This window comes from Tinamus guttatus, unplaced genomic scaffold (assembly GCF_059628265.1).
Source record: "Tinamus guttatus ecotype Peru unplaced genomic scaffold, ASM5962826v1 Tinamus_guttatus_pri_ptg000420l, whole genome shotgun sequence".
Lineage (NCBI taxonomy): Eukaryota > Metazoa > Chordata > Aves > Tinamiformes > Tinamidae > Tinamus > Tinamus guttatus.
Window position 1 is genome coordinate 753,084 of NW_028288954.1, and position 27,499 is coordinate 780,582.

At 55.8% G+C, this 27,499-nt stretch overlaps 1 protein-coding gene across 1 annotated transcript; it reads right to left on the bottom strand.

Moving 5' to 3' along the window:
* Positions 1-921: 921 nt before the first annotated feature.
* Positions 922-11,124, bottom strand: LOC148593295 (uncharacterized). Its single transcript, XM_088531470.1, has 5 exons — positions 11,101-11,124; positions 9,514-9,642; positions 7,805-9,409; positions 7,201-7,662; positions 922-1,047 (listed from the first exon to the last, which is right to left on the bottom strand). Exons 1-5 carry the CDS (start codon positions 11,122-11,124, stop codon positions 922-924), a joined length of 2,346 nt encoding a protein of 781 aa, XP_088387596.1.
* Positions 11,125-27,499: the final 16,375 nt, after the last annotated feature.

Below are 27,499 nucleotides of genomic sequence, written 5' to 3' on the forward strand. Positions count from 1 at the left end.
CACTACGGAAGGAGGACCCAGGGAAGCAGGACCCACGGGAGAAGGGTTGGACAGTTGGGGGCCCATGGGGAAAGGGGCCGGGAGGCGGGGGTCCACGAATGAAGGGTCGAGGGGAACAGGGTCTTTGGGTAAAGCATCCTGCAGGTTGGGGCCTTTGGGTGAAGGGTTCAGGGGAGGGGACCCTTCCGAGGACGGGCGCAGGGAAGAAGGGTCCAGGGACGACGGGTTCGAGAGTTGGGGGTCTACAAATGAAGGGGTCAGGGAACCGAGGACCACGGGTGTTGCGTTCCATAGGTGGGGGTGGATGGATAAAGGGATGTGGAGGTGGGAACCCATGGGGGAAAGAGCCGGGTGATGGGACCCTATAGGAGAAGGGTGCAGGGGACCAGGTCCCATGGGGAATGTTTTCTGGTGGTGGGGGTTGATGGGGGAAGGGGCCGGGAGGTGGGGGCCCACGGGTGAAGGGTTCAGGGAAACGGGGCCCACGGGGGAAGTATTTGGGAGGTGGAGGCCCACGGGGTAAGGGTGCTGATGGGGGAGGACCCTTGGTGATGGGTGCTGTAGTTGTGCACCCGTGAGAATTGGGTCCTGCAGGTTGGGGAACACTGGCTGTGGGGTCTGGGATCTGGGGTCCACGGGGGATGGTTACTGGGGGCGGGGGCCCACGGGTGAAGGGTCCAGGGCAGCGGGCATTACGGAAGGAGGGCCCAGGGAAGCAAGGCCCATGGGTGAACGGTGTGACAGTTGGGAGCCCATGGGGGAAGGGGCCGGGAGGTGGGGGTCCAGAAAGGAAGGGTGCCGGGTACCAGGGCCCACGGGTGATGTGTTGCATAGGTGGGGGTCGATGGGCTCCTGGGAATGGGGGTCCATGTGTGATGTGGTCCTCAGGGGGCCGTCCCATGGATGAAGGGTCCCCGGGGCCTAGCCGTGGGCCTGAAGGAGCCTGATGTTTCGAGCAGGCGGCTGAGGGATCCTGGGGACGTGTACCCACGGGTGAATGTTCACTGGGACTTTGGCCTGGGGTGGGGGGTCTTGTGGGTGAGGGTTCTATAACAATACAGACGTAGTCGGGAGTTTTGGGGATGAAGGGGCCTGGGGTTGGGAGCCCGAGGTTGAGGTGCCCAGGTGGGACGTGTCCCTGAGTGGGGGGCCCTGGTGTTGAGGGCCCGAAGGTGACGGGTCCAGCTGGTTGGGACCCAGCAGGGAGGGCTCCTGGTGCAGGTGGCCCCACAGCGAGGGCTCCTCGTGCTGGGACCCCCAGGGTGGCAGGTCCCGGTGGCAGCGCCCCAGGGGCACTGGGTGCCGGGGGCCGCAGGGCGAGGGGCGCCGCGCGCGGGGGCACCTGTGCGGGGGCTCGCGGGGCTGTGGGCCCCGTCTCCAGCTGCAGCTCCGGTGTGAGGGGGGCGCTGGGCCCCACGGCCCCCTCCAGCTCCTTGGAGCGCAGCACCCGCGGGGAGCCCTGTGCCGGGCTCGGTGTCACCAGGAGGCACCCAGCAGTGCAGGGGGCAGGGCCCCCTTCCCCCTGGAGCCCCAGCCACTCCATGGAGTTTCCCTCCTGCCCCAGGTGCCCCTGGCAGCTCTTCAGACCCACTGGAACCCCCAGCTGCACCACAGGGCACTTATGGGATCCCCTCCAGACCCATGTCTGCACCCCAGGGCAACCACTGGAGCCCCAGGTGGCTTGGGACCCGCCTGCACCCTGGGGCAGCCTGGGAAACCCACAGACCCACTGGGATCCCCCCGTTGCACCTTGGGGAACCCTTGGTCTTGCCCAGACTTCTTGGTACCCCCACCTGCCCCTGGGGCTCCATGGGACCCCCAGACCGCTTCAGACCCCCTGTGGCACCACAGGACACTCTGGGGATCCCCGAAACCTTGCAACCCGCTGCCTGCACCCTGGGGCACCCAGGGGACTCCACCAGATCCTTCGGGATCCCCTGTGCAGCACAAGGCACCGTTGCCCCCCTGCAGCCCTCTTGTCACTCCCAGGCCTGCACCCTGAGACACTCTTGTTGCCCTCCACACCCACTGGGACCCCCCACCAGGTACCCTGGGACTCCCTTGCTCACCCAGACCCTCTGGGACTCCCCTGCTGCACCCTGGGGCACCCATGGAACCCCCAGAGACTCATCAGAACCCCCTGCCTGAACCTTGTGGCACTCATGGGACCCCAACAAACCCCTTGGGATTCCCCTCTTGCACCACAGGGCACCTTTGGAACCCTCCCCTTTCTACAGATGCCTCGTAACCCCCTGCCTGCATCCTGGGCACCCTTGACCTGCCCCCCTGCCCCACACACACCCACTGGGACCCACTCCTGCACCCTGGGCACCCTTGGAACCTCCCAGACACACTGAAACCCCCTGCCTGCATCCTGGGCCACCATTACCCATTGGGATCCCCATCTTGCACCATGGCAACCCCAGGCCCCTTGGAACCCCCATGTTGGACCCTGGGACACTCATGGGATCCCCAGATCCCTTGGATTCCCTGTATTATAAACCCGGGTACCCACGGGACACTGCTGACCCCTTGGGACACCCCAGCCTACACCCCGAGGCACCCATGGGCCCCCCAGACCCTTCGCGGCTCCCCTGTTGCACTCTGGGGCATCCTTGGGGCTCTCAGACCCCTTGGGTCCATCCTGCCCATGCTCTAGGGTACCACTGTGCGCCTCAAGACCTGTTGGGACCCCCTGTGTGCACCCTGGAGGACCCGTGGTCCCTTCGGACCCTTTGGGACCCCCCCGTTGCACCATAGGGAACCACTGAACCCCCACTCCCACCCCAGACCACTTGGGACTCCCCTGTTGCACCCTGGGATCTCCCCAGACACATTTAAACCCCCATGTGGTACCCTGGGGCACCCACGGGACACCATCCCCCCAACTCATTGTGATGCCCATGTTGCACCCTTGGAATCCCCTTGAGACCCTCCTGCCTGCAGCCTGGGGCACCCCTGGGCCCCTCCAGGCCCCTCGGAATCCCCCTCTTGCACCATAGGGCGTCTTGGGAAGCCCCTGGAACCATTTCCCAACCCCTGCCTGCACCCCGGGACAGGACCCTTGTGCCCTTTGGACCCCGCAGTGCTCTGGGACCCTCACCAAAAGCCCCGATGATCCATCCCATTGGTACCCCCTCCCACCAGCTCTGCCCTGCGACAGCGATGGGATCCCCCAGACCTCAGGAGCCAGGGGCCCCTTCGGCACCTTCCCCACAGACCTCTTTGAGCCCCCCAGATACCCTGGTGTCCCCCCCAGGGGAAGGAACCCTTCGGTCCTGGCTCTCCCACCCACGGGACCCCCTTGGGTCTCACCTGGGGCTCGGCAGTGGTGGCGTCGGGGTTCTTGGCCACTACACGCACAATCCGCAGCCTCTTCAGGAAGGCTCTGAAGAACCTGGGGAGGATGGGGGCTGGTCAATGGACAGAGTGGGGGCCCGGAAGCCTGGGCCCATTCCCATAATCCCAGCAGGAGACATGGGGACCCCGGGCAGGGTGCGCACGAGCACACGTTTGTGCTGCAAGCAGGTGTCATGGGCATGTGCACGAGCACCAGCGTGTCTCACACACGGGTGACGTGACCATATGCATGAGAACACGTGTCCTACACAGGCAGGACACGAGTGTGCTGATGAGCACACACGTGTCACAGGAGGCACGGGTGGCCGTGAAGACTCGCACGCCTGCCGTGCATCTCCCGTGTGCAGCGCACACACTCGCCAGCTCGCACGCACCGCGCGCACGGATGGCCGGGCTCACGCGCAGCCCCAGGGCCACGTGGGCCCCTGCCACGAGGAGGCAGGAGCGGGCGCAGCGCACACGCACACACGGGCACGGGCACGTCCGAGCACGTGCACACCCAAGCACACGCACGTCCCCGTGCTCGCTTACACACACGCACTTGTGTGCAGGCATCTCTCCATGTCTGCAGACAGGCGAGTGTGTTTGTGGGGCCGTGTCACACGGGGAGGGGACACTGGGAGGACAAAAGTGCCAAGTCCCTGCACCCCAGGGCAGAGGGAGGGCAGTGACGGGGACCAGGGGTGGGGGTAGATGGGGACCGGTGGGACCCTGCACCCAAGGGCAGAGAGGGACACGGCCCCCACGGGAAGCGGCGCTGGGGGGAAGGGCCACCCGGGCTGTCTGTCACCCAATGCAGGGGGGTACCCAGCCCCAAGGGGGCGGCTCTGGGGGTGCCACGGGGGACAGCAGCACCCAGGGGGGCCCAGCGGGGCCGGCACCCACGGGGCGGCTCCCGCCGCCGCTCACCTCGGCACGCAGCCGGCCGAGCTCCGCTTCCCCATGGTGGCCGTGCAGCTCCCGGGCCCCGCCGCCTGCCGCGCGCTCCCGCACAGCCCAACGGCCGCTGCCCACAACAGCCGGCAACGGCCCAAAACAGCCGGCAACGGCCCCTGCCTCCGGTTGCGAGGCCGCGGGGCCCCGGTCGGCCCCTCGCGCCTCGGGCCACCTCCAGCCGCCGCCTCCCGCGGTCCCGAGCGCCTCTGGCCGCACAGGGATCACACAGGGATCGGTCGTGCGGGACTCGCGCCGCCCGCAGCCGCCGCCGCCCGCCGCGCGCCTCGCTGCGGCCCCGGGGCCGCCGCCGCCTGCAGCCGCCGCTGCCCAACGGCCGCCTCACGCGCTGGCCCCGCCCACGGCACGCGACACCACGCCCCCAGCCTCCCGCCGCGCGCTCATTGGCTGCTTCTGCCGCTGCCCCGCCCACCTGCCAGCGGTGCTCAGTACCTGCCCCGCCCCTGGGCCCCGCCGCCACCTGATTGGCTGCGGATTAATGAATATTCGATAACATCGGTAACATTGGAGCCCAGCGCTGCGGCTGGTGCCAGCAGGGGACGATCATCTGTGCGCTGGAAATGTCCCCCTGCAGAAGCCTCTGCTCCCGCCTCGTAAGAGGACAGGACACCTGCCCAGGAGCAGGAAGTTGGTTCGTTTCCTCCTGCTCCACGGGCTCTTCACGGGGAGTTAATCCATGCACCAAATGCCCATGGAGAAGCTCCTGGGATGCAGCGGGGTTCAGTTCCCTCCTCTGTGCTCCGCAAGTTCACAGGAGGTTTCCCCTTGACTAAATTTTATGTCTCTCTGCATAGGAGCTTCCTCTCTAAGCTGCCATCGTAATCCATAGGGATGGAGAGAAGGTGGCAGCTGGACACACACGGACACCTTTGGACTTTTGAAGGGACAGAGTGGTGGTGGAGTTGTGTTTCCATGTGTTTCCTAAGTAAAGCAGGACAAGGCAATGGGCAGCCTTATGCCAGACTTAGCCTCCAGACACTAAGTTTGTGTCTTTCTTCTGAAGCTGGGGTCAACAGTACACCAATGCACCCAAGGGACTGCAGCATGAAAGGGCCTCTGCTCTGCATGTGCGCTCTGTGGGCTCCAGGGGAGGAGGTCAGAGGCCCAGCGTGGTCTTTCAGGGACCAAGGGCTGCATTCGGGGTTCATGTCCCTGGGAGCACTGCCACTGGAGGTGCAGAATGGTCTCTGAATTGCATGCCTGGGACTGTGGCACAGGTGACAGTGCTGATGACAGATGCCCATCCTTGTGGAAGGGAACCTGAGGCTCCAGGAGAGCTCAGGGGAACCCCGGGGATGCCTAGGGGTGGCAGTGAGTGCAGTCTCACCAAACATGAGGCAGTCCATGGTAGAGTCCCCCAAAGACCATGCAGCAAATGCAGGCAGGCCTGGGGAAAGGAGGGCTCGGCAGTTCCTGGAGAAGCAGGGGGGACCCAGGAGGCTCAGGGAAGGAGAACTGGAGAGTGATTCATGCACTCGCAGTGAAACACCACAGGCCAGCGCTAATGCACACCTGAATGCATCTCCTGCTCTTGCAAGAGCCCAGGGGTCACTCTGAGAACCATTCAAAAGCCTGGACACGTGCCAGCCGTGTTAGTTGTGAGCAGCCCTGTTTGGCTAGATCTGCTTCCCACCCCAGCCACCAAGGCCAGTGCGGAGTCAGGAGTCACCCATGGCCTTAGGGCCCCACAGACCCACTAGTTTTTTCATGGAGATTTTCTGACAACAACTGACAAGGAGAGAAAAACCTTCTGAGGGGTTTATTTGGAGCCGGCGATGGCTGTTTCCACCTAGGGCTTGTGTGGGCACATGGCTGCTATGGGGCACGATGCAGCAGCCTCTCTGTAGCCCCCAGGACACGGTGTCTGTTGCTCTGCGCCAGCCCCACTCTCGGGGCCCTGCTGGTCTCTGTCACCTGCGCCGCTTCTCTCGCTGCCCCGCGATGCAGCGGCAGCAGAACGCTCTGCGCAGAGCCCGAAGCGCCGTCCTGAGCCGCGAGCGCCATCGCCGGGGAGCAGCGATGTCCGGGAGGGCAGCGATGCCTGCGGTGGGAGGCAGAGCTGTGGGCAATGGGCTGCACGGGCGCAGGGCTGAACCTGCCTGTCCCTGCCACCAAGGGCTTCCCAAGCGGCTATGGCCTCAGCACAGCAGCCCCCGAGGGCTTCCTGCTGCCGGCCTCGGTGCTGCTCGCTGTCCCAGACAGACCCGCTGTCCCCAGCAGGGCTCTGCATGCAGGTACATACCTGGCTCAACGTCTGCTGTGGGGCTGCAGGAGGATGATGACTTCTCCTCTTGGGGCTCCAAGTCCACCTGCATGGGCAGAGCAAGAACACGCACCCGTCAGCCATCGTCTGCAGCTGCTCAGGGTACTGGTGCCCCAGGGTGCACAGGGCAAAGGGTTTGGGGCTGGGGGAGGCTGCCCACGGCTGTGCGTCCCAAGGGAAGGGACCTGCGGCTGGCAGGGCAATGGGACACGGCTCGTTGTGGGGCCGTAGTAGCAGGGCTGGGCTGGGGCCGTGATGCACAGGGGAACGGAGGCAGCCGCTGCGTGGCACAAGGGGGCTCGTGCACTGGGTGAGGAGGGGGCTGCTGCTGGGGCTGCCCCTTCCCTCCTCGCTGGGCATCCAGGCCCCAGGGCTGAACGTGGTGCAGGGGTGGAGGGGACGTCAGCTCTGCACACTGAAACACTTGGAAACAGAGAGGACCCAGCATCTTTTCCACACCAGACATCACCAAGGGTCAATAGCTGGAGGGGAAATCTGGGCACCATGGACAAGGGGGATCAACAGGATAGGGCAGCTCTGGCACCCCCTCTGCACACCCGCCCACACAGCTCACATACCAACTCCCTTGGATCGTGGGGACAGGTGACATGCTCCATGCTTACCTGGGGAGCAGGGCCTGCAGCCAGGGGAGAAACTGCTGCTTTTGCTTCCTGCAGCAGAGATTCTTCAGCTCCTCTGGACATTGCTGGCTCAACAGAGGAGCTCTCCACCTCACCGAGTCCCTCACTGGCAGCCTCTGCTTGTTTGATGTTGGGCAAGCAGGACACCTTCTCGGGATCCATCTCCCTTTCTGCAAATAGGCTGCGCAGACTGGGTCTGATCCATGGCAAGGAGCTGCTTTCCTCTACCTCCTCCCTTTGAAGAAGCTCTTCATCAGCATCCTCCTCATCATCACTCTGCTCAGCTATTTCATCCAGGTCTTTCCTCCATGTTTTAATGTTCTGCTCAGGGGCATGAGCATAGAGGCGCTCCAACACCTCCCACTTGCCCTTGGCATCCTTGAGGAGCTCCACTTGCGTGATCTCTGGTTTCCACAGGTTGTGGAAGGAGTTTCTGGCAAGGAGCTAGGAGGAGAGAGGCAGAATTTGTGAAGGGAGCTTCTTTTCCCAACAAGTGCTGGGACAACCCGGCTGTCACAGTGTGGCACCGGGGCCGGCCCCAGCACCGGGAGGGCTCCCAGCTGGCCCAGCCCTCCCTTGCACTCACCTCCTTGGGTCTCACATTCAGGGATCCTGATGCTGACAGGGAGAAACGCTTCCCATGGCCCTCCTCTTCCTCGCCCTGGCTCTCCTGCAGGCTCTGCTCCTTCCTCAGGAAAGTGACTTCCCGGATCTGGGCCAAGCTCTGCCCCGTGCGGGCCAGGCAGCTCCTGTCGAGCTCCTCCAGTGTCTCCGTCTTGACGCTGAGCACCCCCAGGTACCGCGCAGTGTTGTCTTCGTGCACACGCAGCGGCCTTCCTTGCACATGGCAGGTGATGCCCACAGGCTGTTGTTTTGGGTCCTGCCCTGCCGGTGCTCGTCGTGGTGTCCCTGTCCCACCATCCTTGCCTGGGGAAGCTGGTGTACCAGCCCTGCTGATCTCCCTTTCTCCCCCTTGAGTGCAGAGATCTGGCCCTTCCTCAGCTGCAGGGGCTCTGCTTTGGTCACACTCCATGGTCTGGAGCAGCCATGAGCTTGCCTGTGTGCCTTGATCGACAGTGTGTGTCAAGGCATCAGGCTGTGCTGGCTGCTGGCTGGCTCCAGGGCTCGCGTCATCAGGACGGTTCAAGTGGGCAGACCCCAGCCCCACGCCTGCGTCCTCCAGACCCACAGCAGGAGGTGTGGGGCCATGTGGGACAGGCCCCTGGCTCTCAGATCTCAGCTCCATGCCAGTTTCTCCATCAATGCTCTGAACGAGGCTGACAGGCTCAGGTGAGAAGGGCGATGGGGATTCCAGTGGGGCCATTTCACTGCAGCACCCGGCACTGACGTCTTGTGCAGAGCTGGGTGGCACCACTGCAATGGAGGAGCTGCTGAGTCCAGCCTCCTCCGAAACACCTTCAGCTGCCATCGCACCCTGCTCGGGATCATCCGGGGCAGAAGAGGCCGCTGCTTCTTGAGGATTCTCCATCGCAGGCACTTGTCCTTCAGGAGGAATGCTCTGTGCTCTCAGGAAAAAGGAGGAGCTTCCCAAGAGTTGCTGGCTTTTCAGGGATAGACTCATCCTCTCATCATCCCCTTGAAATATCCTGCCTTCTCCCACTGATGATGTTGAAGACTCAGGCTTGGATCGAGGCACATGCCCTTGATTTACCTGGATGAGAGCACTAGTTTCTTGCTGGGCTCTTTGAAGTGGAGGCAGGGCAAGATGCGATGGCTTCAGCTTCTGCTCTTCCCTTCTCTTCCCTGAGTCCAGAGCCACCCCAGCACCAGGAACAGGTGGGAAGCGTTCCCTGGCAGCAGCTTTGCTGGAATTTGTAGCCACCGTCTCCAATGCCTTGTTCATTCTCTCCAGGACTCTCCTGGCCACCTCTTCCTTGTCCAGGGCAAAGGCACTGCCTTTGGGAGAAGACCCACAGGACGTTTCCAGAGCAGGCAGCTTGGTGTGACTTGCAGATCCTGCTGCTTTTACTGCAGAGTCCTCCAGGCCTCCCTGTGCCTGCCAAGCTGCCTTGGCTGGGAGAGGTGGGAAGCTGGGCACATCTGATGTCCCCGATCTTGTCCTGCCAGTCATTGTCCTGCTGTATCCCAAAGTAGCCTTCTTTACAAGGCTGGAGGAGGGATGCAGATCTTGCACTGTGCAGGAGACATCACTGGCTGTGTCCTCCATGACCTGCAACCGAAGCCCACCCCAAAGACCAGGTTACTGGTGTTCTTTTCCCTCCCTCCATGCTTCCCAGACGGATGCTTGGCTACCACCACCGCTCAGCTCTGTACCTGTGCGATGCCGTGTTGGGAGCAGTGTGAGCCCTGAGGGCCGGGCAGCGGTGACAGCCGGTCCCTTCGATGGGACGAAGCTGGGGTCCGTCTGCGCTGCGCTGCTGCGGGCAGCTCCTGCTGGCCCACCTGTGGGGAGAAGGAGGCCCGTGATGGGGGCACTTGTGTTGGTACGAGCAGCTCCTAAGCACAGGAAACCCCAGCCTTGTGTCGAAGGGAACCTCCTGGCTGAGCACAATGCAGCTGTGCGTGGCCTGGACCTGCTCTCTGCCCTCAGCACAGAGCTCATGGGGTTCATGTGGGCCTTGGAGCATCCAGATCATGGAATCATTATATTTGGGAAAGATTTTCAAAACCATCAAGGCCAACTGTAAACCCTTCAGCACCATGCCTGCTAAACATCCCTAAGTGCCTCATCTACACGTTTCTTGGACACTGCCAGGAACAGTGATTCCACGACTTCCCTGGACAGCCTCTTCCAATGCTTTACAATTCTTCCCATGTGGAAAGTTTTCCTAATATCTAACCAGTTCCTCTCCTGGTGCAACCTGAAGCCATTTCTTCTTTTCCTATCAGTATTTTAGAGATCAGCCTTGTCTCACTGCACCCTCCTTTCAGGTAGTTGTAGAGCGCAATAAGGTCACCTCTGAGCCTCTCCTCTCCACACTAAATAACTCCAGCCCCCTCAGCCACTCCTCATAAGGTCTGTGCTCCAGACCCTTCACCAGCTTCGTTGCCCTTCTTTAGAAATACTCCAGCATCTCCACATTTTTCCCATGCCCAAATCTGAATACAGCATTTGAGGTGCGTCCTCACTGGCACTGAGTACAAGGGGAGAACGCAGGCCGGGCTGTTTTTTCCCAAGTCCAGGAATACAAGTCCCCTCACTGGAGGAGCTCCTGCCCCACTATCATGACCCAGGGCTCCTTCCTCACCAACCGCATGCTCTCTATGCGGGTCTTTTCCCTGTCTCCCACCTCCCCCTCCCCCTCCACCACTCACCTCACTCATGCTCTCTTGTGCACTGGAATTCCTTTCCGTGGATGAGGAGCAGGCTTTACCCTGCTGTTCCTTCTCCATGTCTAGGAACCTCTCTGAGGGTCTCTCGCACGGCCGCCAAGGGGAGTTGCTCCCTGCTGGTTGCACCGCTCTCCTCAGAGTGAAGATCCCAGCAGGGACACGGTCACCTTGGGGACTGCCCCATCACAGTGGCCTGTGGACACGATGCCACCCCCATCACAAAGCCCTGGGAGTCACCATGGGGACACCAGGGCGCAGGACGAGTTGTCCCCTCCACAGCTCTGCGCTCCACAGGCCTTGCAGAGGCTGCCCCTCGTCAGTCACTCCATAGCAGACACCCACCATGAGGCCACCCTGTTGCTTTGCCCCCCATCCTCATCCCTGTGCTCTTGATTGCCTCTTGGTTCACCCCAAGGCAGAGCTCCCTGCATCCCACTGCTCCCTCCCTCCGCTTCTCTTTCCCACATCACCCCGTGGCTATTCCTTGCCATCCCAGGCCATCACTTCCACACTCTTTTTGGAGTCCCCCTCCTCCCTGAGTTGCTCCCACTTTGAGGTTCTCCTCACCAGGGTGGCCGCCGGCTCGACCATCAGGTCAGCACATGGGAACAGACACGTTTTACACCCCCTCAGCTCCATGTCGTGCCAACTCCCAACCAGCCACCACAAAAACACAGAACACTTGGGACTCTTGTGCTTAGGTTCCCAATAGGGATTTGATTCTGCCCACACTCATTTACCACCGCTGAACTTCCTGGCCTGTGGGTGCAGCATTGAGTGGCAAGAGTGGAGAAGGGAGTTAATCCCATTTATTAATTGCAATCAATATGTAAAGAAATCGTTCTTGTCCCCATCTAGGTGCCCTGCCTAGCTAAGAGACATTAGCTATCATCTTAATATGTAAGAAATCGTTATAGTTTTTCTTGATATATACAGGGTTTTTAATGAGGTTCTACAAGTGGAAATGAGTGGGAAGAATACAGCAAGTGTTGGCGAACAGTTAAAGGAAGGGAAAGAAGGGAAAGCATGGGAAAATTACTAAAAGCATAGGCAAAAGTTCAAAGGTGTGTCAAATGAGTGCAAGAGTTGGAAAATAATAGATGACCAATGTAAGCACTGGAAAAAAATGAAATGGCGGGAAGAAGTGCAAAACACTGGTGAAGTGTCAAGATTGTGGAAAAATAGGGAAAAACATGGGTAAGGAACAATAGTGTAGGAATATGGTCAAAATTGTGGGAATGGTTACAGAAGTGGAAAGAGTATAAAGAGATGGGGAAAAAAAGGAAAGTGCAAAAAGAACCCCGAGAGCTCAATAATATCGAGAAAGCATGGGAAAAGAAGGAGAGGTTGGGTAAAAGACGAAAGGGCAGGAAAATCTTCACAAGTGTGGGAAAATGTTCACAAGCATAAGAGGGAATGTTTGTGAAAGAGAAGGAAAAAAAGTCAAAGCATGGGAAAATTCTCAAAGCAGAGGAAAATGTGGGAAAAATGTGGGAAGAATTGGCAAAGTGTAAGAGTACTGGTGAAAATGAATCTGTGGGGAAAACATCCAAAGCATGAGAAAAATAGACCATGTGTGAAGCCCTGTGGAAGGGTCCAGGGTCCCCCACATCTCCAGCGTGCCCTTGCCCTCAGAAGGCGTCTGCCCCCAGGGAGGAGGGACGCTCTTGCCTTCTTGTCACTGCCAGGTGCCTGCAATGTGCCCCTGCTCTGCTGCCTGTTGCTGAGGGTCCCCAAGGCAGCCCCACTGTCTGCAGATCCCTCTCCTACCATGGAGCAGGCCTGCCTGCGCGGTGCCTGGAGACCCCAGCAAGGCTGCGCTTAGAGGTGAAGCTGTGACTGTCCTCAGTGAAAGTCTGATTGGGGCCAAGGGCAGGAAAGGACAAGAGACAACAAGGACAAGCAGCAGCAAAGGGAATTTCAAGAGAGTTTAAGGACAAGCTAATAATATATATTTTTTTAAAGCTGAGCAGGACTGGAACATGAGCCAGGAGATTTTCCTGGTGAAACCACCTACCAACCTGATAGAAGAGTAAAGTTAGCCCTTCCCAGAGCAACCTGGTTGCCTTCCACCTCAAGAGGAATGCCTGTGTGCAGAAGGACAAAGCAGGGGATTTTGTGAACTCTCACTTTAGCAAGAGCATTGAAAAGGTTTCTCATAGTCTCCTAGGCAAATTGTGAACTGATCTGCAGAGGATCAGGCTCACTGTAAACAGGGATCAGCAGTACAGTGCTGCCAAGCGGCAACTGGCTATTAGTGGCATCCCTCAGTGAGCTGCATGTGGGACAGGACTGCTTCATCATAACATCAAGTTACTGAAGAAGTCCCTGGATGTGGGCAGCCTGTGATTTGGCAGCCTGAGGTCACCCTTAGCCCATTTCCTCTTCATATCCTCTATGGGTGTGAAGAGTTTCTGGAGAGGGAGTGATAGAAGGTGTTAACGGTGCAGCCACTAGAGCAGAGACCTTGGGGTGATGTGCCTCTCCCATTTCTGAAGCACGCTTGACTGGAGATAAGGAGGACTTGGCCTAAGGCAGTGGTGGCATCCAGTTGTTTGGGCGCTGTCAGGAAACCGCTCCAAAGGGTCCTGGTTTTCCTATAGGTGCCCTGCTGTGTCTGCTAGAGTCATGGGGTTGTGCTGGACACCCCAGGCAGCCCACCTGTCCCTGTGGGCCTATTTTGGTGTCACTGAGTCAGGTACCTGCACTGATTGACATCAACTGCTTGCAGTGTCTGCATGTGCCTCAGCTGCCTAGTGAGAGGAGCTCTGGTGGCAGTGGGCATGTGGTGTCCTTTCAGGTCAACAGCTCCCTACCTGGTCCCCAGCTCATGCTTCTGATGGAAGTAGGTACATGCCTTCAAGCACCTCGCTCGCTTTCAGTGTCACCATGTGCTTGTGTGTGAGCAGCTGGCTTTCCTCCTCCATCCCCAGTGATTTTAAAGGGAGCATAGAGCAGGATTTTGCTTGCACACAGCCTTGCTGTGCTCCCTTCTGCCTGCACAAGGGGAATCCCATCTCCTGGGTGCTTCTGTAGAGCACATGGGAAGGATCTGAACTCCCCTCCAGCCCTGGGCCTCCTAGGCCAGCCTGAGAAGCTCAGCCTGGCTCCTCTGAGTCAACACCTAAACTCTGGGAAAATGAGCCCTCTTCTTGTCCCCAACTAGGTGTCCTGCCCAGCTAAGATATGCCAATAGGGCCTTCCAGAGTGGAACATTTCTACTTCTTGCAAATAACTATCCTCTGATGAGACCAGTAGCAATGCTGGCATCAATCCTCCTTCAGTGCTTAGACAGGGGCCACTGTTGATTATTTCAGTCTATTCCAGTGAACAGTCCCCAGGAGGAGGGATGGAGAAATTCGTGAGTTCAGCTGGGCCTCTGCTCCTGAGCAGGTGTGCTGGATGGGCTCGGGATTCGGCAATAAAAATACATCTGATGAGGCAGAATTACTGACACTGACGCCTTTAGTCAAAACAATAGGAAACAAGGTTATCATTGGCCCAAGTCCCGTTCATGCCATCTAGGGGTGTGAAGAGTTTCAAGAGAGGGAGACTTAGAAGGTTTTAAGGGTGCAGAGACCTTAAGGTGATGTGCCTCTCTCATTGATGAAGCAAGCTTGGATGTAGACTGTTAGGACTTGGCTGAAGGACAGTAGTGGGATCCAGACATGTGGGCACTGTTAAGAAACCTGAGCGCCCAAAACCTCTTGAAAGGGACACGTTTACCCTGTAGGTCACAGGGTGTATCTGCTAGAGACACGTGGCTGTGCTGGATGCCCCAGGCATCCAGCATGGCCTATTTCTGTGTCAGTGAATCAAGTGCCTGAATAGAATGAGATGAACTATTTCAATGTCAGCATCTGCTCGTGTCTCAGCTTCCTTGTGAGCAGAGCTCTGGTAGCAGTGGGCATTGGATAACATTTGGGGGGACCAAAGCAATTCCCTACCTGCTCCCAACACATGCTCTAGAAGAATGTAGATATGGTGATAACAGCAATCAGACACTGGCACATGCCTTCAACCACCTCTGACCCTTCCAGTGTCACCAAGGGTTTGTGTGTGTGCAGCTGACACCCACCCTGAACGACCAGTGATTGGGAGCATAGAGCAAGACCTCACATCCAGGCATCTCTGCTGTGCTCACTTCAGCTTGGGCAAGGAGAATCCCACCTGCTGTGTGTTTCTGTGGAGTTCACCACAGAATACCATGGCAGCTCAGGGTCTTCTAAAGCAGCCTGGGAATCCCAAACTGGGTGACATCAACCAATACCTGAACACTGGGAAAGTGAGCTCTATTCTTCTGTTCATTTATCTTGCCTAGCTAAGAGTTGGGAAGAGGGGCTTCCTGAGTGGGACATTTTCAGCTCTTCCAAGTAACCATGCTCTGATGAAATAAACTACAGTGCTGACACCAGTCTTTCCTAGTGTTTAGAGAGGGATAATCAGGGATTATTTTAGTTGACTACAGTGCACATTTCCCAGGAGGAGGGAGCACGAGGGACAGAGAAATTGGTGAGTTCAGCTGGGCCTCTGCTCCTGAGTGGGGCCAGGCTCCTGGGATGAAGGAAGCTCATGACAACCTGGCAGCACTGCCCAGAGACAGCCGAGTGCAGGAGCAGCTCCTGTGCCAAGAGCAGCAGGGCTGCGGGCACTGCCTGCTGCTGCGGACAGCAGAGGAGAGAAGGCAGCGAGAGGGGAACAGCAGTGTGGAGCGGGAGGACAGAGCAGAGCTCACTAAAGGAAGAAATCTTCACAACCCCTTGTGTGGTAAGTCTCTGGCTGCAGGGCAATGCTGCTGAAGTTCCTGGAGGGATCTTCTGAACCCATCCCACCCCGTGACTGATAGGACCTGTCTCTCCTGGAGTATCCAGGGCATGGCAGGAGAAGGAGCTGATTCAGCTCAGGGATTCCCTGATGCACCTTTACAAGGCAGGGCATGCTGCTCCTTTCTTCCAGGTATCGCTGCAGGGGTGTCAAGTGCTGGGTGTGCACATAGGTCTCTCCAGGTTTCTGAATCAGAGCAGCATCCCTGCACCCGAGGGAGCACCCTGGGCAGTGACTCTGCTACCTGCAAGGGTCAGTGCTGCACAGAGAAGCTCTGGCAGGGCTGGCTCCCAATCAGCCAGGATCATCTTCCTGTTGACACTGTGCTGCCTCGGTCAAGTCTGCTCACCTCGTTCATGTACAGGACATGTCTGAAGAGTCTTTCCAACAGGAAGATCAAGAGAAGGGCTACTTCCAAGGGCAGGAACTTTCCTCTTCCTGTCTGCACTTTCAGTTATCTCCCTAACTGTTGCAAGGAGAAAAGAGGAGTGTATTCTGTTTTGCCAAGGAAGTGGAACTCAAGTCTTCCCTCTCAAAAATCAATAGGTCTGTGAGAAACTTTATATAGCCTCTTCGACCCACCTTAGTCTGCAGACGGCATCAGCATTACCTTTGTGCAATTTATTTTACATGCTCCATAAAGTGCCTGCACAGCGATGCCCCTGGACAGTGCCCTGTCCCCAGAGGCTTGTGTAGGGCAGAACTGAGCACACAAAAGTGATGTGCTCTGTGAGCACAGACTGACAAAAATCGTTGGGACAGAGTAAGGTGCCATCAGGGACTGCTGTGGGCAGCAGAGATGGTCAGGGAAGGAGAGGGAAGTGCCCACCATGATGGGAGGATGGATTTGGGGAAGTCATGCTCAGCCCTTCCAATGCAGACACCTTCCTCTGAGCAAGCCCTGCCACGTCTCTTTGGCCACCCAGCAGTCTCTCTGCCCTGACAGCCTTGGGGTCCAGGGTATCAGCCCACTCCACTGCAGCCCGATCCCTGGCAAAGGACAGGGGCATCCCTCCTGCTATGGGCACATTTCCTGCTGCCCAATACAGGGGCTTCAGATGCAGGGCCTGCAATGTCACCATCTGTGAGGTAGCATGCCCACATAGGTGAGCTAAGGGTGTTCCTGAGTGCCCCTCTGCCTGTCTTCCCTTTCTCCCCTTGGCAGAAGGATCGCAGGATTGCCCCTTGTTTCCCCTCCTGATCTTCTCTTGGGCTCCCTGGGGTTGCAGAGTTTTCAGATGCAGTTCAGACACCTACCCTGCAAGCTGTGGAAGAGAGGAATATGCATGGGAGTGAGGCGTCTCCAGTGCCCTCTAACCTGTGCAACTCCAGGAAATGCAGCCCAGGGGTTTAGGAACTGAGCTAACTCTCCCTTAAGCACAGTCCATCTTCAATGCAACTTCATTTGACCCTTTTGCCTGTAATGTCTTAACAGACTTGGAGGTGCCCTCAGGAGGGACATTGCTGCCTCCTGCCGTCTCTGGGATGTCCAGGAGACCTCTGAAGAATCTGTTACAGAGACTGAGAGTATGAAAAAACGGTTTGGAAACTGCATATGGGCACCAGAAAAGAGCCCTGCATATTCTTGGCTAGAAGCAAAGCTTGGAGACCTCCCTCAGGTGCCCTGAGAAAGGGAGAGAAGTTGGAGATCTGACGTTTTGAAACTGGGCTTGTCTGCTCTTAGGAGGGGCTGGGTTCTTTCTAGGGCAATTGATTAGGGTGATCATCATGCACCTCAATGAGGTTTGGGCACACAACAGCCGCAATCAAAGCTAATAGGCAGAGGGGTTCTCCTCACTCTGCATAACGTGACTATAAGGCCATTTTCTCATGATTCCCAGTAGATATGCTGAAAATTTCTGCATCTGAGGAACACTCTGCAGAGGTGAGAGGGGCATCCCAAAGAAAATACATATCAAAATAAATGTTAAAAATCCCCAAATTGTGCTCTCAATACACGTTCATTAGAAGTGGTGCTGTAGATACTGAAAAGCCCTTTTACAAACCAGGGGGATTTCACCTGAAAAATTGTTAATGTCAGAGCTCATCACTCCTCTTGTCTCCTTCCCACTACTGTAGAGCTGGACAGACTTCTCTGGAGCCCATGGGGAGATGTCCCTGTTCCTCACAGCACATTCAGCCACCCCACACTGAGGTTCAAGGAAGGGAGCTGCACAAAGATCTCCATGAAGAGAGGCAATATGGGCAGTGTATTAGAACTGGAACAAGTTGGGAGATATTTAACCTTAAAAATCTGGGATAACTGCTCAATATCTTTTCTTTTTTGAACAATCCACAAAGCCTGGAGAGAGTGAAATGTCCAACAGCAGCTCCCCCAACGAGTTCCTCCTCCTGGCATTCGCAGACACATGGGAGCTGCAACTCTTGCACTTCTCGCTCTTCCTGGCCATCTACCTGGCTGCCCTCCTGGCCAACGGCCTCATCATCACAGCTGTAGCCTGCGACCACCACCTCCACACCCCCATGTACTTCTTCCTCCTCAACCTCTCCCTCCTCGACCTTGGCTCCATCTCCACGACTGTTCCCAAAGCCATGGCCAATTCCCTGTGGAACACCAGAGCCATTTCCTACTTGCGATGTGTTGGGCAAGTCTTAAGTTTTACTATTTTCATATCAGCAGAGTTTTCTCTCCTCACAGTCATGGCCTATGACCGCTACGTTGCCATCTGCAGACCCCTGCACTATGGGACTCTGCTGGGCAGCAGAGCTTGGGTCAAAATGGCAGCAGCTGCCTGGGCCAGTGGCTTTCTCTATGCTCTACTGCACACTGGGAACACATTTTCCCTACCCCTCTGCCAAGGCAATGTGGTGGAGCAGTTCTTCTGCGAGATCCCCCAGATCCTCAAGCTCTCCTGCTCGCACTCCTACCTCAGGGAAGTTGGGCTTCTGGTTGTTAGTACCTGTTTAGACTTTGGGTGTTTTGTTTTCATTGTGGTGTCCTATGTGCAGATCTTCGCTGCTGTGCTGAGGATCCCTTCTGAGCAGGGCCAGCACAAAGCCTTTTCCATGTGCCTCCCACGCCTGGCTGTAGTCTCCCTGTTTCTTAGCACTGCAGTGTTTGCCTACCTGAAGCCACCCTTCATCTCCTCCCCATTTCTGGATCTGGTGCTGGCTGTTCTGTACTCTGTGGTGCCTCCAGCACTGAACCCCCTTGTCTACAGCACGAGGAACAAGGAGCTCAAGGAGGCACTGAGGAAACTTCCTCAATGGGTACAATGTCAGTGCCAAAACCTGTCCTGTGTGCAGTCACTTGTCATTCCCATGTACTTGCCATGAAACATGTGCTCTTCGTTTATTTTTTTCTGAATTTTTACTCTTACCTTCCTGATAAAATAATAATAAATAATTATTTAAAATACAATACAACAATACGGCAGGAACAAAAGGCAGACTAGGGAAAACACAGGCCTGCTGCTAAATGGGCCCTGAGCCCTGGTGAGAGAGGACACAGAAAAGACCACCTTTGCACTAGAGAGTTGTCCTGCTTTGTTCTTTACAGCACAGGATGTAGGGAGGAGGAATCTGCGACCCGATTAAAAAACATCGCATGAAAACCAGGACACCCGTTTACCAAATGAAGAGTACACTAACACTTGCCTGCTCACTACCCTGGAACAGGCAACTGCTGCCTGGGAGAACTCCAGGTGCAACTTGTGTCCTTGGTTACCTCTTCAGTTGGCTCAAAACACTTGTGACCCCTCCAACTGGTCTTGATTTGAGGGTGACCAATTGCAGGATTCAGCACCAGACCAGAAGTACAGCTGCCTTCAAAAATACTGTGGCCTGCAAGGCTGAAAATCAGAGGCCAACCTTGCATCCTGAGAGCTGCAATGGGCATCTGCAAAGAGCATGGTGTTTTGCCAACTGACTGGGGCAGACGGGATGACGGAAAGAACCAGACACCACTGGAAAGAATGGTCTTATTTCACTATTAATATTAAGGCAGTACAGAATGATACATTTAACAAAATAAGCTTACTATGCACTCAGTTTTAGCAACAGACAAAATAAGCAAGGTAATGCACCTAACCATTACTAAATGAGAAAGGGAATAGTCATTAAAAGATACATCACCAATTGCCTAAATATGTTACTGTCATACAGATCCGCAGCCACTGGGGAGTCCCTGTTGTGGCAAGGATTTGGAGAACCTTCCCAGCAACTGGGAGGTCTTATGTGGTGCATCCACCCGTGAGGTCTCCAACATCGTGGAAAGAGTGTCCATCTTTTATAGAGCCAAATCAGCAAATCATGATAACTTGCATTTTGTTTGTGAGTGGTAACATCTGATGTGGCATACTTTCCCTATTATGTGGGATGGGGATCTGGTCAGAGCCCAGGCCTTGGATGGGAGGGTTCCCTTCAAGGTCAAAAACAGGCACATGAGAGCTTTAAAAAGCTACAGTTCAAGAAGCCTCCGTGCAAGCTGGCATGAGCAATTCTACAGGCGAGTGTTGTGTACTGCAAAGGCAGTTCTGTATTCATCTCTAAGTCAACCCCGGCTTGGGCCTGTCATTCAGGCCCTGGAACTTCAGTTCCTCACGTTCCACTCTGTCGTGACACACAAGGTTCTATTCGTCCCCACATTGTGGGGCTGCCAAGAGATTTCCTTGGTAGTGGGAAGCAGCATGAAAAGTGGAAACAGGACCAAAACACAGCTTGGGAAGTTCAGATTGGGCAATAGGACGAAGAAATATCACTTGAAGGGTAGAGCAGTGGTGCTACAGGGCACCCAGAGTGAGTCTGTCACCACCCATGGCTTTGTGTTTCAAGAAACAGCCACTGAGGATGGAAAAACCATCAAGGAAGGGAAGGAGAATCTCTTGTGAGAACTTGCTGGGAAAGCAGATTGGATGTCCATAGTCTGCAGGGACACAGGAGCAGGTCTAGGATGACCTGTGGTAGAGATGGCCAAGGGCACTTCCAAGGCCCCAACCGAATGGAGGTCTTTATCCGCCTGACTATGGATGTTGTGTCTGTCACTGAGGCATACCCTGAATCATCAGGACTTCTTTGCCCTCCTTATCCTTCTGGGGACCCTGGGAGGTGTCGTGTGTTTGTCCTGCACTCAACATTGCACACCCTCACCCAAACACTGATGCCAGGAAGAAACATGGGCAACAAATGGAGGAAAGGATCTCCCTTTCCAGGGTTTCTCTGCCTGTGCTCTGCCATTTTCCCTGATAAAACACATCAAGGGTCTATTTGGCATTAGAGGCACCTGAGTATTTCCTCTACCTAACTATTACCAGTGATTATGTTTTTTAGCTTTAATCAGCCTCTCGTGAGTTGTTGTAGTTAATGGCCTCAGTGGGATCCATTAATGCTCTACAAAACTTTAGGGTTTCCTTCTGACTTTGACTTCTTCACTGATTTCTTCAATCTCCTTTCAATAGCTGCAATTCATGGACTCAGCTCCAAGCAGTGCATGAAGCTCATTAAAAAGCAAAAAGCCCTGATAAAACCGAACTCTCCCTACTATTTCCTTCAAGTGTCCATGGCTAATTGGAGAGGTTTGGGGAGTGTAGCTGAAAGCTAAAGACAACAATCATATACAAGTATTTCATCTTTTTAAAGTTTTCTGTTATTCTTCTAAAGAATAGGTGACACCACAGCATCCAGTTCATAGGCATCCAGAGTGACTCCTAATGAAGTCAGCACGTGTAGGGTAAGCAGTGACCCAGAGATCAGGCACCGCATGCACAATCTTCCTCTCCATCTCCCCAGCCCTACCATTTCCCTAATCAGCCTCTTGGGAATTTAAATCACTCATGTTGAAAGCTAGCCTTAGTCCACCTAAGTCTGCACTCAATGTTACAGCTCACCTGCCCCAATTCTCACCTGCTTTATTTAGACAACTGGCTGCCAACAGGCACAGGGGGATCTTCTTTTAGTTACAAGGAAACAAAAAAATAAAGCAGAGTTTCATGGAAAATAATGACACTCTTTGAATGTATGCTAAGTCCATACAATCCGTACATATATAGTAAGGACTTGGCTAACAGGGCAGACTTCAGAAAGACAGAGCAAGCTTTAACCTCCCTAAAGGGCAAACCAGCCGCTGGGTCTCTGAGTGAACAGAGTATCAGAAGGAGTCACAATGGGTCCAGATAGTGCCCTAAAGGGGATGTTAGAAATTGTCACTTTAAACAGGACATGTATGAAAGATTCCCCAGCATGCAGAACTGGGCCTACAGCATCACTGATGAGCTGCCACAGACTTAATAAGCAACCCAAAGAAGTCCTTCCTTTGGCAGTGACTTGGAAAGCCACATCTCTGACAGGGTTCCAGGGTGATGGGTGTTCTCTTGTGTCAGATGGTAACGAGGACTATGCAGAGATGAGGAAGAGCATGAAGGGAGGTTGTAGGGATGTTCCCCAACTTCATCATCTGCAGAGCAGGGAGCTGGTCATCTCACAAATTGCTGATTGAGTCAAATGAGATGGGGACTGATGAGTGAGATGGGGACTGCTGGATCAACACCCACAGCCTGGACTTCAGTTCTTGTTCCCAGTGATCCTGCTGCTCTCCACCAAGGCTCCCAGCTTCGGGAGCTCCTTCCTGAGGTGTCACACAGAAACTGTCACTGCAAAGACCCCTGTGGATCCCGGGCTGTGGCAGCAGCTGCTCAGGGCTGGAGGCTGCCACAACAGTCCTGCCTGAGGGTCCCACCTTGCTCAGGGGACGACGTGGCAGCCAGGACTCCTGGGGCTGGGGCTTCCCCGAGCCCCAAGGCTCCCGTGGGGCAGCTCCAACCCTTGTGTGGGAGCTGGGGGCAGAAGGAGAGAATCCAGGGCAGGTTTCCCTGGCACTGGCTGCCCCTCTTCTCCCCCACGCCGGGGTGGGCAGTGCTGGCTGAGCCCAACACAGCAGCTCACACAGCCCCCCAGACCCCCACACCAGCACCCCCAGCACCCGCAGCCCCGAGCTGGGCTCCCCTCCCTGCCCCAGCCCCGCACAGCCCCCACCACAGCCAGGAGACCCGCAGGGCCTCACAGCCAATGGCTGCGCTGGGCATGATGAGGTCACTGCTGCCGCAGCCCCTGATAGGCCAGCTGCAAGGAGAGGGCGTGGCTGCTGCTTGGGAGGTCCCCGCTGCGGGCAGAGCTGATTGGGCAGCAGCAGGGCTGGCTCTGCCTGGTGACTGTGAGGTCACCGCTCCCGCAGCGCCTCATTGGGCAGCAGCTGGGCCCTGCGGGGCTCTGCGCTGCTGAGATCATCTCCGCGGAGCAGCTGCTGAGCCCGGGCTGGGCTCCTGGCGGGGAAGGGCTGGGGAGGCCATTGCTGCCCTGGAGGGCAGGGCCAGAGAGCTGGGCGGGACGGCGCTGTGACGTCATGTCTTTGTGAGTGCCTGATTGGCCGGCAGCAGGCAGGCAGGCGTGGGTGGTGGGTGGGGGGTCTCTGTGGTGAGAGGAGCTGAGAGGGCAGCAGTGGTTCCTGTGTGGGGAAGGGGTTTGAGGAAGCTGCTGTCTCTGAAGGCCACAGGCAGCATCAGGGATGTGGTGGGGTTTGTACCTGTGAGGTCACCTCCGTCTGGGCAGCTGGGTTTGGGGTTTAGGCTTTAGGGTTGTGATTAGTGGCACAGAGCCTAGTTGGAGGCCTGTAGCTAGCAGTGTCCCCCAGGGATCCAGTCCTGCTCTATTTATTCATTAATGCCCTACCTGAAGGGACAGAGTACAGCAAGTTTGCTGAGGATATAAACCTGGGAGCAGTGTCCGATCCATTGGAGGGCTGTGCAGGCTTAAAGAGGGACCTGGACAGCCTGGAGAGTTGGAGATGGAGGAATGTCATGAAGTTCAACACAGTCAAGAGCAGGATGTGGGAAGGAATAACTCCATGCACCTGGACAGGTGGAGGTTGACCTGCTGGAGAGAAGCTCTGTGGAGAAGGACCTGGGCATCCTTGTGGGCAAGAAGTTGACCCTGAGCCAGTATTGTGCCTGTGTAGCTGAGAAGGCCAATGGCATCCTGGGCGGAGAGGGGATCTTATCAGTGTTTATAAATACCTTAAGGGAGGGTGTCCATAGGAGGAATGTACTTTGTGTCCTAGGGGACTGTGTAGGTCACTGCCATGGAGATGGCCCAGCCAGGCAGAGCACAGTCCTGGAAAGCAGTGCCCTCCACTCACCCCTGTTGTTGCCCAGGACTTGCTGATAAATCCTTCAAGAATGTCTCCAGATGGTGCCAAAGGATGTGAAATGTCTCCAGTGGGGCACTGGAGAAGTCCCTTCTACTCCCCTGCTCCAACAGGCCTCTGCACTGGGCATAGCTGTGCAGGAAGCCGGGATGTTGGGGTTGTTTGGGAATTTGGCGTTTTGTGAGGGGAACCAGGGTTTCAGGGTACTTTCAGGCTGGGCATTTTTCAAAGCTAAAATGGAAGTCATGTGGGATGAAACAGCACAAAACATGGCCATGGGACGAGATGCTTTGATGAACCTCAATACGAGTTTCTCCTGGGAGTTGCTCTTTTTGTGCAAGTCAGATGTAGGACAATATGGGACAGGTCAGAGATTTCCTTCTTTAGGCACCAGAGCAGTTTTTAAGCAGCAGGAATCCTATTTCTTAGTTGCCAGATATGATTACTAAGAAGAAGGTTTTTAAGCAAGAGTAAATTTTTACATAGACATTAGTTTACATGATGAATCAGATATATCCACCATTCTTGATCCTACCTATTCCCTTTGCTGTGTTACAGTGTGAGTTAGTTCTGTGCAGATCTGAAATGGGTCATTGGGGCTGATTTTGTACTTCTAGTGTAACCTTTGCACAACCTTTGTACCTCTGGCTGGATTAGACTGCTTTCTTTGCAGCACTTCTATTTTATAGGAAGAGCGGGGCTGTGGAAGGTAAGGTGAGATGTCCTGCTCACGGGGTACACAGGCTTGCATGTTGTTTCCTCTAAAACTAGAGTATAATATAAATTTCCTTCACAACTGTCCAATAAATTTCTGCAAATGAAGGAGATTCTGGGTGTGAAGATAGGGTGTGATGGACCACAGTTCTTGCAAGGAAAGTCGAAGGGTGGGACTGTAGGGTGGCCCTTGTTTTAGGTAAGCTGCAAGACCACTTGAGTGGAGCAGATGACCATCTTGCAGCTGAGCAGATCCAGTGGTTGCACAAATGCCTTTGACCATGTTAATCAAAAGAGAGTGAATGTCTCCCTGTGTGAGCCAGACCAGCGTGTGTTGGGTAGGGGGAGTGTGGACAAGGCTCAGCTCAACACAGGGTATAAAAACAAAGTATAAAAAAAATAAAGGAGTCTGGAGCTGTTTTCATCGTATTCCTTTCTGGCAGCTGGTGATGCTGAGTGTGGTTGCAACGAGCATGTTGTAAAGACAGGTTAATGGGAATCCCATTTGTACTGTCCCACACCTGAGTTCCTATCCAGCTGTGGGGCGGTCCCTGGCCAGCTCCATCCGCCTGCAGGTCCCCATATCCCAAGGGAGAGGAACAGGTCAGGCTTGCACGAGCTCTCTTGTGCAGCAGAGCCCAGCAGGTCCTGCAGCCCAGCTGCCTGCGGAGCCCTGTGTGGGGCACAGCCTGGGGTGGGCAGGGACCAGATCCTGGGTTGCCCCAGACCTGACCCCACTGAGCAGCAGCCCCCATTTCCCTCCCTCCTTCCTTGTGCTCTGGATGTGCTGGCAGGAGGCCTCCACGTTGCCCTTCTCTTCCCTCGCTCTTTCCAGCTCCAGCCGAGCTCTGCATTTCCTCTCTCCATCCCTGCTTGCACAGAGCAGGTCTCGATGCTCCCCCGGGGCAGCCCGTCCCCTCCTGCCCTCTGTGCACTCCCACCCTGGCACCCTGAGGGCTGGTGCTGCTGCCAGGGCAGAGGTGGAGGATCCCCTGGAGCGGCTCCACAGGGAGCTCCCAGGGAAAAACTGTGCCCAGCCCCAGCCCCAACGTGGCAGAGGGGGCTGCCCTCTCCCACCCACCTGGTGGTGCCAGACCCACCTCAGCCCAATCCTGAATGGCTCCAGCACAGCCCTGGAGGAGCTGGAGCTGCCTTAGGCCTTGAGATCATCTGCCAGCAGGAGGATTTGACGTGGGCACAGCAGCAGCGGTGATGAGAGGAACAGACCCTGCAATTGCCTGTGTTGGCCAGCGCACTGGACGGGTGATGCCTCTATGGCCAGATGGACCCTATGTGTTGGGTGGATACCGGCTCAAGGGTAGGAGCAGCAGGGCCTTCTTGGGCTTCCAATGCAGAAGGAGCTTCCGCTGCTTCTGGATCTGTGGCTAAGGAATAAGAAACCGTGGAGTTGCAGAGAATTTTCTGTGGGAAGAGACCCCTGGAGTGCAGGGCTAGTTGGAGCCCTCCAGTGTTACCTGGCCACTGCTGGACTCCGCCTGACCCCCGTTACCATCCACAAACCTGCTCTGCTCCTCTTGTTTGAGCACTGGAGGATGGCATCTTCTGTCCATAGATCCCAGCACTATTGGCCCTGCCTGCGTCCGGGGCATTGTAAGCTCAGACCAATGTGGCTGCTCTTGCTTCATGCACATAAGACTTTGCATGCAGCCTTCTTGGGTAGGCTGCCTGAATCTGAAGCTCTCCTCACGCCTTTAAACTGTTTGTCAGGAAATTTTCTGCCCTGTAGATACAGACAGCTTTTGTATTTAGAGCCCTCTCTGGGACCTGCTCAGTTCCAGCTTCCCTTGCCAGGACTTTCCAGACTATTAGGAGGGCTGAGTCAAGCTGGAGATGGGAAGTCATCTCCACAGAATGGTGACAAGACCAGGTCAGGACCAGGCTCAGCCATGTCCACAGCATCAGTCAGGGCAATAACAAGGTCACGAGCAGAAGCTCCCTGACAAGAGGCATGAGGCTCCATAATGAGGTCAGTGACTCCCTGTCTCCCTAGCTCTTGTGCCCAGCAGGTCCCCTCCCTGTCTGCCTGCAGTCCCTCCATACCCACCGTGCTGCCCAGCACTGCATGAGACCGGCCCTGCAGCCCCTCCAACAACTGCTACTTGTCATGGTGGGAGACAGACTCAGTTAGAATTGAACATGGCTAAGAGTCAGATTTACATGAGAGATTCTTCAGGACAAATGGCACGAAACAGAAAATTTATTTTCCTTTGCAGGAATGTAACAGAACAAAAGTAAGAAATAAATCAAAAAAACAACACATATCCTGGATGCCAAATCTCCCAGTACAGATATTGCTGATGTTAGAACAATTGGATGAGTTTCCTTAGGGCATCCTTGAGCTCCTTGTTCCTCATGCTGTAGATGAGGGGGTTCACTGCTGGAGGCACCACTGAGTACAGAACAGCCAGCACCAGATCCAGAGCTGGGGAGGAGATGGAGAGGGGCTTCAGGTAGGCAAACAGAGCAGTGCTGAGAAACAGGGAGACCACAGCCAGGTGCGGCAGGCACATGGAAAAGGCTTTGTGCTGACCCTGCTCGGAGGGGATCCTCAGCACAGCTCTGAAGATCTGCATGTAGGACACCACAATGAAAACGAAACACCCGAAGAATAAACAGGCACTAACCACAATAATCCCAGCTTCCCTGAGGTAGGAATTTGAGCAGGAGAGCTTGAGGATCTGGGGGATCTCACAGAAGAACTGCTCCACCACATTGCCTTGGCATAGAGGTAGGGAAAATGTGTTCGCAGTGTGCAGGACAGCATTGAGGAAACCAGTGGCCCAGGCAGCTGCTGCCATTCTGACACAAGCTCTGCTGTCCAGGAGGTTCCCGTAGTGCAGGGGTCTGCAGATGGCCACATAGCGATCATAGGCCATGACTGTGAGGAGATAATGCTCCGCTGATACAAAAAAAAAAAAAAGAAAAAGACCTGCCCAGCACATTCCAAGTATGAAATAACCCTCATGTTCCACAAAAAATTGTGCATGGATTTGGGAACAGTGGTGGAGATGCAGCCAAGGTCAAGGAGGGAGAGGTTGAGGAGGAAGAAGTACATGGGGGTGTGGAGGCGGTGGTCGCAGGCTACAGCTGTGATGATGAGGCCATTGGCCAGGAGGGCAGCCAGGTAGATGGCCAGGAAGAGCGAGAAGTGCAAGAGCTGCAGCTCCTGCCTGTCTGCAAATGCCAAGAGGAGGAACTTGCTGAAGGAGCTGCTGTTGGGCATTAGTTCCTTAGGGGCACAGGAGTCCT